The sequence below is a fragment of the Ictalurus punctatus genome, chromosome 20 (assembly GCF_001660625.3).
Source record: "Ictalurus punctatus breed USDA103 chromosome 20, Coco_2.0, whole genome shotgun sequence".
Classification (NCBI taxonomy): domain Eukaryota; kingdom Metazoa; phylum Chordata; class Actinopteri; order Siluriformes; family Ictaluridae; genus Ictalurus; species Ictalurus punctatus.
The window spans coordinates 20,022,727-20,038,281 of record NC_030435.2 but is presented as its reverse complement, the minus strand read 5'-3'; the positions used below and the strand labels follow the sequence as shown (position 1 = coordinate 20,038,281).

General features: G+C 44.2%; 1 protein-coding gene across 3 annotated transcripts in view; it reads right to left on the bottom strand.

The window, feature by feature from the left end:
• pip5k1cb (phosphatidylinositol-4-phosphate 5-kinase, type I, gamma b) overlaps window positions 1–14,163 on the bottom strand; it is a 52,819-nt gene extending 38,656 nt beyond the window's left edge. For 2 of the 3 annotated variants that reach the window (XM_053688538.1, XM_017495689.3), the window contains exon 1: window positions 13,779–14,072. In XM_053688538.1, coding sequence (XP_053544513.1) covers window positions 13,779–13,887 — 109 coding nt within the window. In that variant the 5' untranslated portion in view covers window positions 13,888–14,072. The other variant, XM_053688539.1, reaches the window with a different exon arrangement.
• Between the last annotated feature and the right edge of the window lie 1,392 nt (window positions 14,164–15,555).

Here is a 15,555-nt window from a genome sequence, read left to right as displayed (position 1 = left end):
GTAGTTACCGTCTATATAGTAGCCGAGATACATGTATTTTTCCCCACTACAGGCCTATAGTAGGAAAGTATGCGATTTGGGATGCAGCCGAACTCTCTTGTTCGCCGTAAAACGTAAAACTGCCGTGTGTGATCGTGTCCTGTCGCAAAATGCGGTGAAAACTCTCACACGACGTTCATAATGTGATTAAGGTGTTTACATGTCACTACTACACATCCGTAATGCGACTAAAACAGGAGTACTCCACCTGTCTTAATTAGATTATTGCTTACTTCGATTATGACCTTAATTAGATTAAGGTAAGTAAAAATTGCTGTTTACATGGTAGTTTCTTAATTAGAGTATGATCTTAATCGGATTAAGAGTGGATTATTGTTGTCCATGACTGCGTTTACATGGAGAGCAGTAATGTAATTATTGACCTTACTCTGAGTAAGATAATAATGTGATTAAGGTGTTTACATGAGTCGCTTTTAGAATACTCCTGTCATGTTCCCGTTTTACATGTTTTAGAACATAATTAGATTAACAGCCCGCGTCGTTACGTCACCGCGCCACGCCGTCCGACGTCCCTCCAGAATTTCACGTATCAACATACAGTTGGTCTTCGTTATGGAACCGTATACAGTTTTGGGTGTTTTTATTTTTATTTTTTTAGGAACGCTTTAAGTTAATTATTTGTCATGCTATACGTGCTAATAGACAACTGCGTCCCAAATCGCGTAGTTACCGTCTATATAGTAGCCGAGGTGCATGTACTTTTCCCCACTACAGGCCTATAGTAGGAAAGTAAGCGATTTGGGACACAGCCGATCTCTCTTGTTCGCCGTAAAACGTAAAACTGCCGTGTGTGATCGTGTCCTGTCGCAAAATGCTGTTCATAATGCGACTAAAACAGGAATACTCCACATGTCTTAATTAGATTAAGATTAGATTATGACCTTAATTAGATTAAGGTAAGTAAAAATCGCTGTTTACATGGTAGTTTCTTAATTAGAGTATGATCTTAATCGGATTAAGAGTGGATTATTGTTGTCCATGTAAACACAGCTCATGTAAACGCAGCTACTGAGCAAGATGTACAGTCAAGTGCAAAAGTTTGCACTCCCCATGGTTTTTGAACGAGGGAAAAAGATCTGATCCTGTTTTACAAATAGAAATATAATTCCAAAATCCTAAAAAAAAAGAAATGTCGGTGTATCCTGCAACAAGACAATCCAAAACAGCAGGCAAAGTCAGCAGTCTGAAAAGAGGTTTTGTCATGACCAACACTCTGCTTCGCATATCTGAAGAAGGCAGTGCATGGCATCTGACAAATCAATAAAAAAATTGGCTAAATGGGCCAAGCGATCTGCCAAAGATGGATCAAAAATGCACAGGATTACAGGAAAGCCATAGAGAGATACAAAAAATAAGGTTAGAAGCTGTTGTAAAGGTAACGAGTGGATGTACATGGGGAGATGCAAACTTATAAACCTCAGTGTTTTGTTCACTATTAATATCTGACTACTATTTGACAATCTCGGTTACTTGGCAGAATGAAATAGGGTCTGTGAAACCAAACAAACTAAACGTCTTGGCGCCTTTTCCATTTAGTCTACAGGGTGTGCCAACTTTTACACTCGACCAATACACCGAGACGCTAAGTCACGAGGCTCGGACTTAATGCTAGAGAGGCGCGATAGGATATTGTAATGTAGAAGAGAAACAACAGGGTAAAAATAACCAAAGGAATCACAGAATCGTGGAAACGACACAGAACAGGTGAAAACAGTAGGGTAGTCAACCCTAAGGAGTCGAGACAGGACTAGGATTGGAACGAAAGCACGTCGCACGTTGTGAACCCGAAACAAGACGTGAACGTGTGCTGTTGTGTGCTCAGAAGTATACGAGTATACGCTGTATACGCTGAATTGAATTTGTCTGGCACATCTTTTCATCTTCAGCTTATACAGCAAGTGATTTAAACGCGTTATCACGCACTCGCATGGCTAATCTTACCAGATAAAAAACTTTTAGTTACACGAGTCTTAGGTTGCCGTGAAATCAATCTCCACTCGGTTAAAATGGCACAGGTGAAACCGAATGGTCCGGATCTTGGAAAACGATGACGCGTCAGCGACACTGTCCCAAAACATCTGAATGAGCTAATGATCCTCCAACCACGTTGTGACAGCTATAGAGTTTAATAACTGGAGGATTTCACAACGTTTGCACTGCATTTTGGAGAGATGTGCTGAGACAGCAGGTGTGGATAATTGGCAGTCTCAACGACGCAATAACCAGTGCATTCTGGGTAATGCTCCCATCTGCAAGAAAAGCCATTCGTTGCAACCCGGTGAAGCCGTTCATGTGGTGCTTTAACGACATGCAGAGCATCCAGGGTGCGTGAGGCTGACACAACAGTGAACAGGGCCAAAGATGACGATCTTGCGAGTGTGTGTGTGTGTGTGTGTGTTCGTTGCATTGGATAATGCACAGATCCTTGGTAGAGTTCAGCAACTCAGAGATCCACGGAGGAAACAAAAATACACCCCAAGTCAATATTACACACCGAGCATGTTTAAGTTCACGCTCACGGACGAGTGTGTGTGTGTGTGTTTAGTGTGGGAGGTCTGAGTGTGGTGAGAAATTCAACAGGAGAGTGTGTGGTCACGCCGTCTGTGCTATTTTTCACCTCCAACAAAACGACTCGTTCAAAAACAGGCTGATTATTACACAACTGCTGTTAGACAGAGAGCAGATTTGCTCACAACATGCCAAGAAAAAGTCATAAAGAAGTACATTTACTGATGAGAGAAAACGCTTTCTGTATGGAGTCTCCAGTGCTCTGGGGTTTGGTGAGAGGCAGCTGGTGAGCACGGTGGCGTAGTAATTAGCACGTTTGCTTCGCACCGGGGACGGGGGGTCCGAATCCCGACCCCCGCCCTGTGTGCGCCGAGCTTGCATGTTCTCACCGTGCTTTGGGGCTTCCTCTGGGCTTTCCTTGACCAACCCAAAAACATGCGTTGTAGGATGATTGGCATTTCCAAAATGTCCGTAGTGTGCGTGATTGTGCCCCGAATCCCCTGCGATAGGCTCCAGGCTCCCCTGCGACCCTGAGTAGGCTAAGCTGTATAGAAATTGGATGGATGGATGGATGGATGGATGGAGTCTCCAGTGTCCGCGCTTTGTAACGATAAGTTTTCCGTCATGGGAAGACCTTCATGTTAGGACTATCTAATTTCTCAGTGACATGCAAGAGGTGTTTTTTGTCTTCAAGAGATTGAAAAAAGTTTTTGAGGTTAATGAGGAAATGCCTGTTCTAACCATATACCCTGTTATATACCAGCTCTAACATATAGTAAGTAATAACAAACTAGTCTAGCGGCTATTTCACAACATTACACGTGATAATTAAAAAGTACATGCCGTTGATTATAAAAAGAATATTTATTTGTACAAACTGCTGTGGCATAAGATATTTTCTACCTTTGAATACATAAGTATTAAGAAATGAACGTCGCATAAAGTCGATTCGTCAACATTAATGGAGTTCTGTCTTAACTGTTCACGGTCACTGGTTACACACGCGCCGGTAACAGCAGCAATATTTCCGCTGGAATAAAGAGATAATCAGAGCCCGCTCTGCACCGTGTTTTCGATGATCCATCGTCCCATTAACACCAATCTGGTCATAATGAAGCACTCGAGCGGACATTAAGTGGTTAAACAGTATGAATACAGGCTTAATGGAGCGTTCCTCGGAGGTTCTGCGTTAGTGAACGTATTTGCACTTCTCCATCTGACGGCTAGCTCTGGCATTTTAGTGAACGCTAGCATGCTTCACTGATGCACAATCAATATTTTCACCCAAGCAGGCTTTTCTTTAATAAAGGAGATGTGTCTTACTTTTAATGTCAAAGGGAATATGGTCGTTACTGAAATACTGTGCCTTGCAATATTACAGAAGGCTGCGATATGTAAATTTTCTCCACACTGGATCAGGATCATCCTGACCAGATCATCTCCGCGGCAGTAATAAGTGGGTGTGGCTACAGATCAGAGGATTTGTGGATGGACGCCTTCTTCTGAGGCATTCACACTTTTGAACAATGTGGCAAAAATTAGATGTAAAGAAAGAATCATTTTCCCTCCTCGGATCCTTTTCTCCCCTCCTCGGATCCTTTTCCCTCCTCCTCGGATCCTTTTCTCCCCTCCTCGGATCCTTTTCCCTCCTCCTCGGATCCTTTTCTCCCCTCCTCGGATCCTTTTCCCTCCTCCTCGGATCCTTTTCCCTCCTCCTCGGATCCTTTTCCCTCCTCCTCGGATCCTTTTCCCTCCTCCTCGGATCCTTTTCCCTCCTCCTCGGATCCTTTTCCCTCCTCCTCGGATCCTTTTCCCCCCTCCTCGGATCCTTTTCCCCCCTCCTCGGATCCTTTTCCCTCCTCCTCGGATCCTTTTCTCCTCGGATCCTTTTCCCTCCTCCTCGGATCCTTTTCCCTCCTCCTCGGATCCTTTTCTCCTCGGATCCTTTTCCCTCCTCCTCGGATCCTTTTCTCCTCGGATCCTTTTCCCTCCTCCTCGGATCCTTTTCCCTCCTCCTCGGATCCTTTTCTCCTCGGATCCTTTTCCCTCCTCCTCGGATCCTTTTCTCCTCGGATCCTTTTCCCTCCTCCTCGGATCCTTTCAGTTTCCTCCTCGGATCCTTTCCCCTCCTTCTAGAATCCTTGTCCCTCCTCCTCAGATCTCAAGTCGTCACGCCGTTTATAAAACTGCAATAAAGGGAGATAAGTGCCTGCTGTTCTGTGTAGCCCATCACGCGTCACTTAGAATTCACCAGCTTGGCAAAGCAGTCAATTGCAGTGAATACAAATAACAACGACTTTCTAATAAAGCAATCATCAGCAAGACTACTGATACAATACCCCAAACTGGCACTGGTCATGTGACATGACGAGATATATGACATCATCACACGACCCCTCAGACCCAGCTGTGACCGTTCTAAACGAGTGAGCCGAGATATTACTTTCAATCTGAACTGCAGCATCAGCTTTGCCTTTAATGACAGAAAAGCCATTTCATACACCACTGTTCTAATCTCTCTCACACACACACACACACACACACACACACACACACACTCACACACATCCACAGGCTGAGATAGACGGACAGACAGACGGACAGACAGCCGTGCAGACAGTCGGACAGACAGACGGACAGACATGCGGGCGGACAGACAGATAGACGGACAGAGAAATAGAAAAAGACTAACTGACAGATAAAGATGCAGAGAGAGAGAGAGAGAGAGAGAGAAAGACAGACAGACAGACTGAGAGAGAGACAGACAGAAAGAGAGAGCCAGACAGAGACTGTCTCAGTTATACAGACAAATAGGTAGAGTAAGACAGAGAAAGAAACAGACAGGTGCTCAGACCGAGACATAAAGACAGATAAACAGATAGATGGACGGACTGAGATAAACACAGTCACACAGACATACAGAGGGACAGAAAGAGAAAGAGAGAGAGACAGAGAGAGATGACAGTCCATGAGAGTCCATGACAGACACAGACAAAGGCTGTCAGAGCTAGATAGATAAATAGATAGAGAAAGACAGATAGAAATAAATAGACAGACACAAACAAAGCGAGAGAGAGAGAGACAGACAGCTTTACAAACATATAGAGAGAAAAGAGATAGACAGAGTCATACAGACAGAGAGAGACGCTCAGACAGACAGAGAGATATGCAGACTGACAGACAAATAGAAAGAGACGGCTTGACAAACCAAATCGGCACACCGGTTCACGAGCTGATATTTACACCAGGCAGCAGTGGATTAACGCTCGTGTGAGCAAATGCAGATTTCTGGAGCTGAGAACAGAAGAGAAAGAGGAAAGAAACACAGCGAGATGATTTCTTCTTCACTCACGCAGCAGTGTCTCCGGTCTCGACCTGCACTTAACCTGCTCTTCACGTCCCATAAACAGAAATCAGTCAGCCGAGTCCTCTTTACAGACTCTACCTCCCACCAATACAAACCAATCACACAAGCCAAGATTCAATCCCTTCATGCATGTGTTGTACCTATCTTCAGTCGGCTCCAGAATTATTGGCACCCCAAGAAATCCGTTATCGAAATGAATAACGTACACAAGAACAGGAAAAGTTCTTACATAGTACATTTTTTCTTTATATCAAACATTCATTTCTAAATGACTGGCGCCCCCAAATTGCCTGGAGAGGTCTGCCTTTCCTGGTAGGAGACACTAGTAGAGGATCTTAGTCAACTCCTTCATATTCTTACTGTGATAAAGACTGCTCTAAAAAGTTTAGCTTCCACTCAAACATCTGTGTCGGTTTGCTCATATGTCAATTGCTCGATTGTTCCAGACCATAAATGAATACTGTTCTTAAGTGCTTATGTGGTTTTTTTTGGCCCTGACTGGGCTTAATCCTCCTTCTAAGTGTTTTTTGATTATACGGCCATTACCTAACTCGAGCAGGCCATTAAATCACTCGTCTCTAAGAGAAAACTCTTCTTTTTTTTTTTTTTTAACAATTAGCACGTTCGCGTCACACCTCCAGGGTTGGGGGTTCGATTCCTGACGCGTCCCTGTTTCCGGTTTCAACCCACAGTCCAAAGACATACACGGTAGGCTGATTGGCAAGTCCAAAATGTCCGTAGTGTATGAATGGGTGTGTGGGTGTGATTGTACCCTGCGACTGACTGGCACCCCGTCCATGCTCCCTGGGGTAGGCTCCAGATTCCCTGCGACTCAGTAGGATAAGCGGTACAGAAAATGGATGGATGGATGGATGAATACCTTTGGCACATGCATTATACTATGAATAGTACACAAATTATTTTTGTTAGAGAAAACCTAAGACGTTTCTTCAATGGTTTGATGGGGGGCGGGGTGTTGAATTATGATTGACGCTACGTATGATTAAATATCAGAAGCAATCTAGAATGCAGACAATTTTAATGACCACGTTTCACTTCCACATTAAAAGCGCCTGTGTCATTATTCTAATAGCGCTCTCACATCCCTGTTTCTCTGCAGCAAATGACTGTAGACGAAAATCCCAAACAGAACACTGGAGTATATGGGGGATTTTTACACCGCAGATCGTAAAGCAACTCCGTGAACGTGGGGTTACATTTATTTTTTAACCAGATGACTGGAACAATCACAGTGAGAATACGACTACATCACGGAAGAAGTGCTCCGATTGACGCTGTTCTTTTATCTGATTGGCTGGTCAATTAACCAGATCAGCTGCAATGAAATTCTGAAAGAAATAGCTGAATGATGAAGCAGTGCTTGTAAATATCACTAGCACTAGGTCATGCTCTCTAAGTGTAAGGGACAGTTTAGTCTCTCTCTCCTATCAATCACAGTGACACTAGCCAATCATGGGCATCTCTGAGCTTGTGTATGTGGAAGAAGGCTTGAGGTGGGAACGCAGCCTGGATGTGACGCTATCACTGGGCACCACACACCTTCACACACTCATTCACAGCTTGGGACAATTTAGCACAGCCAATCCACCTACTGGAATGTTCTTGGGAGGCGACAGAGAACCGGAGAGAACTAGGACGAAACCCCCATGGTGACAGGGAGACCATGTGAACACGTGACACGCCACACAAACAGTAACCCGAGCTCAGGAGCGAACCCTGAGGAATGAAATCTCTGTGCAGGTTGAGGAATAAATCAGTGCAGCATCGAACACAAAACGCAGACAGAAATCCTCCTCACCAAGAAACACTGCTTCCAGATGATTTAAAAAGCCAACAGCTGAGATCAGACCAGACGTGATCCTGAATGAGGACCGGGAGAGACAGAGAGGGGGGTTTGGGACTTGAGCAAGACTCTGAGGATGAAACGAGAGGCGTTCCGGCACCACACTAATGATGTATTGCAACTCGTGCTGATGAAGCTTAAGTGGTGGTGTTTCGGCACAGAGACTGTGGATTTCAGCAATCAGGACACCGGCACGCCCTCAGAGTCACGGAGGAGATACGGAGGAGTCGCGTTCCTGTCTGTAAACGCGATTCAGGGCAGGAAAAATGTTTCCGTTGCAAACCACCAGTTCGTCCAGCTTTCCCAAAGTTATACATTGTTGTTGTTTATTTCTACACAGCCTTCAAGGATGTTTAACAAAAGGCTTTGAGCTCTAAATATAGACGGTTATTTTTAGCTGTTACTGTGAATATGCTGGCGATGAATCCCTTTTCACTCGAGGCCATTCATATTTAATGAGCGCTCATCCGCTCTGGCCATCATTAAAAGGCTTTTATCCTGCAGAAAACATGTTAAAAGATAAACAACAGCACTCACAGGAGATACGTTATTGTGTAAAATGATTGTGTTTGTGTCATCATCGGACACACGACACATAGCGGCCATTTGCTTCCTACAACGAAAGCTCAAGAAATGCGTCAACGTCACACAACAGCGAATAACGAAAGGAACAATGCTTGAGCGTGCCGTGTGATGGCGCTCGAGTGTAAACATGTCTGCCACGGTGTGTGTGTATGTGTGTGTGTGTGTGTGTGTGTGTGTGTGTGTGTGTGCACTGATGGAGGCCATTGCATCCAGCAGAGATGCATGTGCTGCAGGTTGAACGCTGTGGTAACACTGTTTCACTCCAAGGCAGGCACTGAATCACTTAATCACTGAGTCATTGAATCACTGAGTCACTGAATCACTGAGTCATTGCGCTCTGCAGTGCTGCAGCACCATCCAAACTCTCGTATTAGACAGTACGAAAGCGAGAGACCGCTGTGCAGAGAAGCAAGGAAGCAAAGTGAACTCTAGCATGCTTTTATTGCAGTGAGAAGGTGATGTGACTCTGAATCAACTCAAACGCAGGAAGTGAATCAGACATGCCATGTATTTTTTGTAGATGCAAGCTCAAGCGCTGCAGAAATGCCGTGCGTTCTGGAGAGTTGAACGGATAAACATAAAGAGGAAATAAAACCTGGAAATATGAAATGTTTTAAGCGAATTATTTATATAATTACGGAGTGCCGGCTCAGGTGATGTTTGTGATTACTGCATGCACTTGGAAAAAGCTCGTTTCCATTTTTTGTTGCCGTGTGAAAGAGGTTTCAGTTGTACATGCCCCTCAGCCAATAGTTTACTGCTTTTTGGGTTGATGAATTACGTGCAGTGTGAAAACGACGTAAACCAAACAGCAAACGAACCAAAGCCCGACTGCAATAAAACATCTGCTTACAATTAAAACAGTTCCTATGGTACGTCAGGAAGTGTATACAGGAAGAAAAAGAAAAACTAGATCCAACCAGTCAGGACAAGAAGGTATCTCTAATTGCCTGTCAATTCAGAAAACTCCGTCTCTTTCATTAGCCTTAGGCTTTTCGAGTTTTGGTGTGGCTTTGAAGAGAACAATGAAAAAATGGCTGCATTTTTTATAGCATTTCTCTGCCTTAGTGCTGCTCTGTGGCTGTCAGTAACCATGAAGGAGGCGTGGCCTTATCATCTGTCAGCTGCAGCGAAAGAGACGTGGCCTCAACATCTGTCAGTTACAGTGAGGGAGGTGTGGCCTCAACATCTGTCAGTTACTGTGAGGGAGGTGTGGCCTCAACATCTGTCAGTTACAGAGAAAGAGGCGTGGCCTCAATATCTGTCAGTTACTGTGAGGGAGGTGTGGCCTAAACATCTGTCAGTTACTGTGAGGGAGGTGTGGCCTAAACATCTGTCAGTTACTGTGAGGGAGATGTGGCCTCAACATCTGTCAGTTACTGTGAGGGAGGTGTGGCCTCAACATCTGTCAGTTACAGAGAAAGAGGCGTGGCCTCAATATCTGTCAGTTACAGTGAGGGAGGTGTGGCCTAAATATCTGTCAGTTACTGTGAGGGAGGTGTGGCCTCAACATCTGTCAGTTACAGTGAAGGAGGCGTGGCCTAAACATCTGTCAGTCACAGTAAAGGAGGCGTGGCCTCAACATCTGTCAGTCACAGTGGAGGCGAGGCCTGAACATGTCAGTCAGTGAAGGAGGTGTGGCCTAAACACCTGTCAGTCAAAGTGAAGGAGGTGTGGCCTAAACACATCTCAGTCCGAGAGAAGGAGGTGTGGCATACGCGCTTCTTAAAGTTAACACTTTTTTTTATTAGCATCAAATCGTTTGCACTGAATCACATCATCATACGCTGAGAGCGCTGGATCATTGTGCATTGAATCACTGGCTGCCTGAACTGTGTACTTTGTACACTGGATCGTGTAAGATGATCATCGCATTGTCTCAAAAGGAACGATACACAACCCCAGGAGCAAACATCTGTGGAGTCAAATTTCCTGTAGGGCTTTAAAACAAGTTTCATCCTCACACGCCTCTCATCTCCTCCTGCCTTTCACGGCAGGACTATTCACCACAGGGCTGCTGCGCTGTAATCTTCCGTGACATCAGACTATTAACACCACGTTTTAACTTTCAGCGCTCCGAGTTATGCAGAGAATGCAGAATCACAGACACGTTTACGAGAGAATCCCTGTGGGATAAACGCCTACAGCAGGGGCCGCACTTCAGGCCTATAAAGTGCCGAGTCGTTTCTCATCTGCGGTACATGATGTAAACGAGCCTGAGCGTGGGATTTCTCTCACCATCGCTGCAAGTCTAAGTGGTAAAGATTCTTCATGTAGCTCTGGGTCTGTATGGAATAACCGCTTCATTTATAATTATCAAGCCAAAACATCACACTGAGCCCACATAACATGAGCATTAGAACAAAATTATGACGATAAGTTTTATCCTAATGATGCTCGGAGCGCACAGAACTTGCCTAGAGAATTTCTTATTATCACACGCACGAGTGCTAACGTTTTCGATCGCATTTGTTTATTTGCGCTTCTTAGTGGAGAGTAAACTCGTCCGCTTCCACTTTCCATCACCTGCTCGTTCATGCAATTATCCAATCAGCCAATCATGTGGCAGACGTGCGGTGCGTAAAATCATGCGGATTCGAGTCTTCAAAAAACACATCCAGTGATCGCCTTCAAAGAAAAATGCCCTGAAGAATGCCCAGACTGCTTCGAGCTGACAGGAAGACTATGGGAACTCAAATAAGCACTGTTTACAACCGTGCTAAGCTGAAAAGCATCTCAGAATGCATAGCATGACGAACCCTGAGGTGGATGGGATACCACTGCAGAGGACTATATCCGATTCCGCTCCTGTCAGCCGAGAACAGGAATCCGATAGGAATCTGATATTTGTTGCCTGTAGGCTTTCATTTTGTGCTCTATACCATGCACATCGGTCCTTCATCTGAGGACTTCTCACACACCTGGAAAAGCCTTGTGGCTGTGTGTGTGTGTGTGTGTGTGTGTGTGTGGGTTGTGAGCTTGGAGCGGGAATGAGCACATCTGAGGCTGAAAACTTCACTCACATGCACAGAAATGAAAACAGGCCAGCAGTGGGAACAGCAAACCTTCACACAGCACTGCAGCAAAACCAGTAACCGGGATTATTATGAAAGGGGATTATGGGTGATTACAGTTCATAGTCAAGTAGACTTAAGGGGAAACTGTTTTGCCAGTGTACTGGTGTATGCTTAAAACGGGAAAACACACAGTGGGAACCTTTTAACTTGATTGGTGTGCTGATTGTGTTATAACCATCATGCAGCTGCAATTTTCCACATAATCTTGTATAATACATTTGTATAATAATTCCAGGGTTTTTTTTTTTTTTTTCTTTCTTGGTGACCTTTTAACTAAATTATGACTTTCACTAATGCACCGTTACGTACTGTACTTCCTCTCTTTTCCCCTCATCAACGCTGCCAGCTCTCACCACATCACTGCACTCTCATTTCATAAGAATCTGTCTTTATAATAAGCCTGTCGATAATAGATTATAATAACGTCCCGAGGGGTAGGGGTATATCACACACTTCAGATCTCCGCTCTAACACACACTGTGCAAGAAGCATGACTGAGTACTGAAGTGTTTCTGGATTTGAGCTCTGTGCTTCAAGGACATCGTTTTAAGCGCTATCATCATCATCATCATCATCATCGGTAGTGCTCGCTCCACGAAATCCTGTACGGGCTGGTAATATTGAATTCATCCATCCATCCTCTATACCGCTTCTCCTTTTCAGGGTCACGGGGAAATCTGGAGCATTTCCCAGGGAGCATCGGGCACAATTCGGGGTACACCCTGGACAGAGTGCCAATCCATCGCAGGGCACACTCACATACACACTCACACACCCATTCATACACTACGGACACTTTGGACACGCCAATCAGCCTACCATGCATGTCTTTAGACTGGGGGAGGAAACCGGAGTACCTGGAGGAAACCCCCGCAGCACGGGGAGAACATGCAAACTCCGCGCACACACAGGGCCACGGTGGGAATCGAACCCCGACCCTGTTACTTGTCTAATGGGGAAAAAACACACGCCGAGTTTGTTGGTCTGCAACCCGCATGAAGCCAAGTGCGCCAATACTTTATCACACACACAGAAAAAATACAATAAGTCTCCTGCTTTCTGTAACCGAGTCTTAATCTCAAAATACACACGGTGCAGCACATATGGTTGACAACACTAAACCATAGTGTTGCCTGGCACCTCCGGGGTTCCTATCCCGCCAGCGTGCGTGTTCTCCCCATGCTTTGGGGTTTCCTCCGGGTACTCCGGTTTCCTCCTCCAGTCCAAAGTCCAAAGACATGAATTGTAAACTGACTGGCATTTCCAAATTGCCCCTAGTGTGTGAATGTGTGTGCAATTGTGCCCTGCGATGGGTTGGCATCCCGTCCAGGCTGTCCCCTGCCTTGCGCCCCTGAGATCCAGGATAAGCGGTATGGAAAATGGATGGAAGTGATTCTTGCTCTAAAAACCTTTCTAATCAAAATGATAGCTCACCAACCCACCTGCTGCATGCTTTTGGGAGCTCGGAGGAAACCAGAGAACCCTGAGGAACCCCACGTGAACACGCGGAGCACATGAAAAAGTTTGCACGGAGAGTAACCCGAGCTCTCAAATGAAAAGTGTGAATGCTATGCTACCCACTGTGCACTATTCTTAGCTGTTGTTGTTTTTTTTTTTTTAATCCCCGTTCATTAGGGATACACAGGCAAGAGGGGTAACTAAACTCAGCATGGGTACTTCGTCACGCAGTGCAAGAGAATGACAAGACGTGGGACGACGGATTCGTTACCGTACTGCATCACACCCTGTGGTTCTATGGAAAAGCATTATGAGAGATGGGTGGATAAATATGAAGACATGCCGCTTGGCATACATGATCAGAAACAGCTGTGCAGGAAGTCCTTCCTATAATGAGATGAGCACAGATCTGCACAGCGGGAAGGAACCAAGGAGGAGCATGCAGATCCTGCAGCACAGCATGGGCCAAAACTGCAGGGAATCACCGGACCTGAGAGAGAGCAGTCAGGTTGTAGTGTGGGACTACAACAACCTCCCTCAGGGTGAAACTCACAGCTGTCAACACACACACACACACACACACACACACACACACGCAGAGGAAAAGCAGGAACCGCAAATAAAACAGCACCAAACCATTAACTCTAATAATCTGAAGGATTTCTTCATGTTGTCCTTCATTGTGTATTCTTGTAGAACCCACGAGAACGCGCGCGCGCGCAATTTTAGCCTTTTTTTTTCCTCCACCGGATAACGTTCTGCTTCAGATTCCTCTCGTGACAGCACGGAAAACGCTTATTTTCAACATTAACAGCGTGAAAGAACGAGAAAAAGAAACAACCCAAACGCTCTCACACACCTTCTATCCCGTATCCGACTCCAATGACGGTCTCCGTGTCCTCCGCCACAGCGGCCCCGGCTGAGGATGAGCTCCCTCCGGCCTCGGCCACCCTCACTGCTCCCTCCATCGGATCCGGGAGAATAGCGTCGTGTCTTTACGGTGATGTGGACGGTGATAACGGAGGCCTGGTCATTGCGGTGGTGGTGGAGGTGTGATAAAGCTACATGTTGGTGTACAAACCCGTCTCTGTGAGGTTTTCCTGTCTGAAGAACGAACACACACACACACACACACGCACACACCACGGCAAAAACTCACCTCGGATTGTAGCGATGGACGATTTGTGGAAGGAACCGATTCCGTTCCAAAAGAATCGATTCGCAACTCGTAAGAACTAACGAAAAGCGTGAAGGAAAATTACTATTTGCTATATTACTATCTGGTTGTGTGATTAGTAGTAGTATCTGGTTTGTGTGATTAATGGTAGTATCTGGTTTATGTGATTAGTAGTAGTATCTGGTTTATGAGATTAATGGTAGTATCTGGTTTGTGTGATTAGTAATAGCAACTGGCATATATGGTTAGTAGTACTGGAATAAAGTTGGTTTGATGGACGTTCGATATTCGCAGATATGCGGAAATTAAGGGACCGTCTCTAAAGTTACATACGACATTGTTATACACGATTCTAACTTCAATAGCATTTGAAGGGAATGACTTACAGTCATATAACCAACTGGAAAGTGTTCATGTAGGTGACAGTTATAATGCACACCCTTTAGATTTTTGATATTTAACCCTACAATGCATGAACCAAAAAAACCTTCACGAATGCATAAAGGGGGTCAAAATGACCCGTACTGGATTGAATGGTTTTCTTCAAAATATGGATGTCCTATTAATGAAATTATATATATATATATATATATATATATATATATATATATATATATATATATATATATATATATATATATATATATATATATACACATACATACACACATATGTATATTATATGTGTGTATATATATATATATATATATATATATATATATATACATACACACACACGCACATTATATATGTATATGTGTGTGTGTATATATATATATATATATATATATATATATATATATATATATATATATATATATATATATATATAGTGGTGTGTATACTTATTATATATTAGTAGTAGTAGTAGTATCTGGTGTGAGTGTTTAGTAGTAGTATCTGGTTTGTATAACACTGACCATCTGTGTTCATTACAGCCCGTTATTTTGGACTATTAAAAGAACTGGAGTGAGGAGCGCCATCTTTGCATCTTTACAGACATGGCTATTATGTATACAAATTGTCGATATAAACCCGTAAACCTCTGAAATTATTATTGCCTACTACATAATATTTGCGTTTATTTTAATTAAATTTAACAACCATCGCTCGAATCGATTCACCTAAACGGTTTGTTCATAAGAATCGAATCACCACAAATGAACCGCGTCCTACTGAGCCTCTCTCTACGTCACGCCCTCGCGCAGGCAGGTCTGCAACGTCATTGTAGTAGGCTATCAGCTTTCAAGTGACGTCGAGGCCGAAATTATAAATGGCGAAAGACAAAAGGTGGATTTCAATTAAGAGGATTTGAATGTCAACTTCCAGTTTTCAACCTGCAACACGATCACTCAACAGAGATCTTCACATGCGAGGCCGAGTTTAGTGCACAGAAACACAAACTTGCTTTCGTTTCTCATGTTTTATGCTATAGACACATTTTAAATTATATATATAT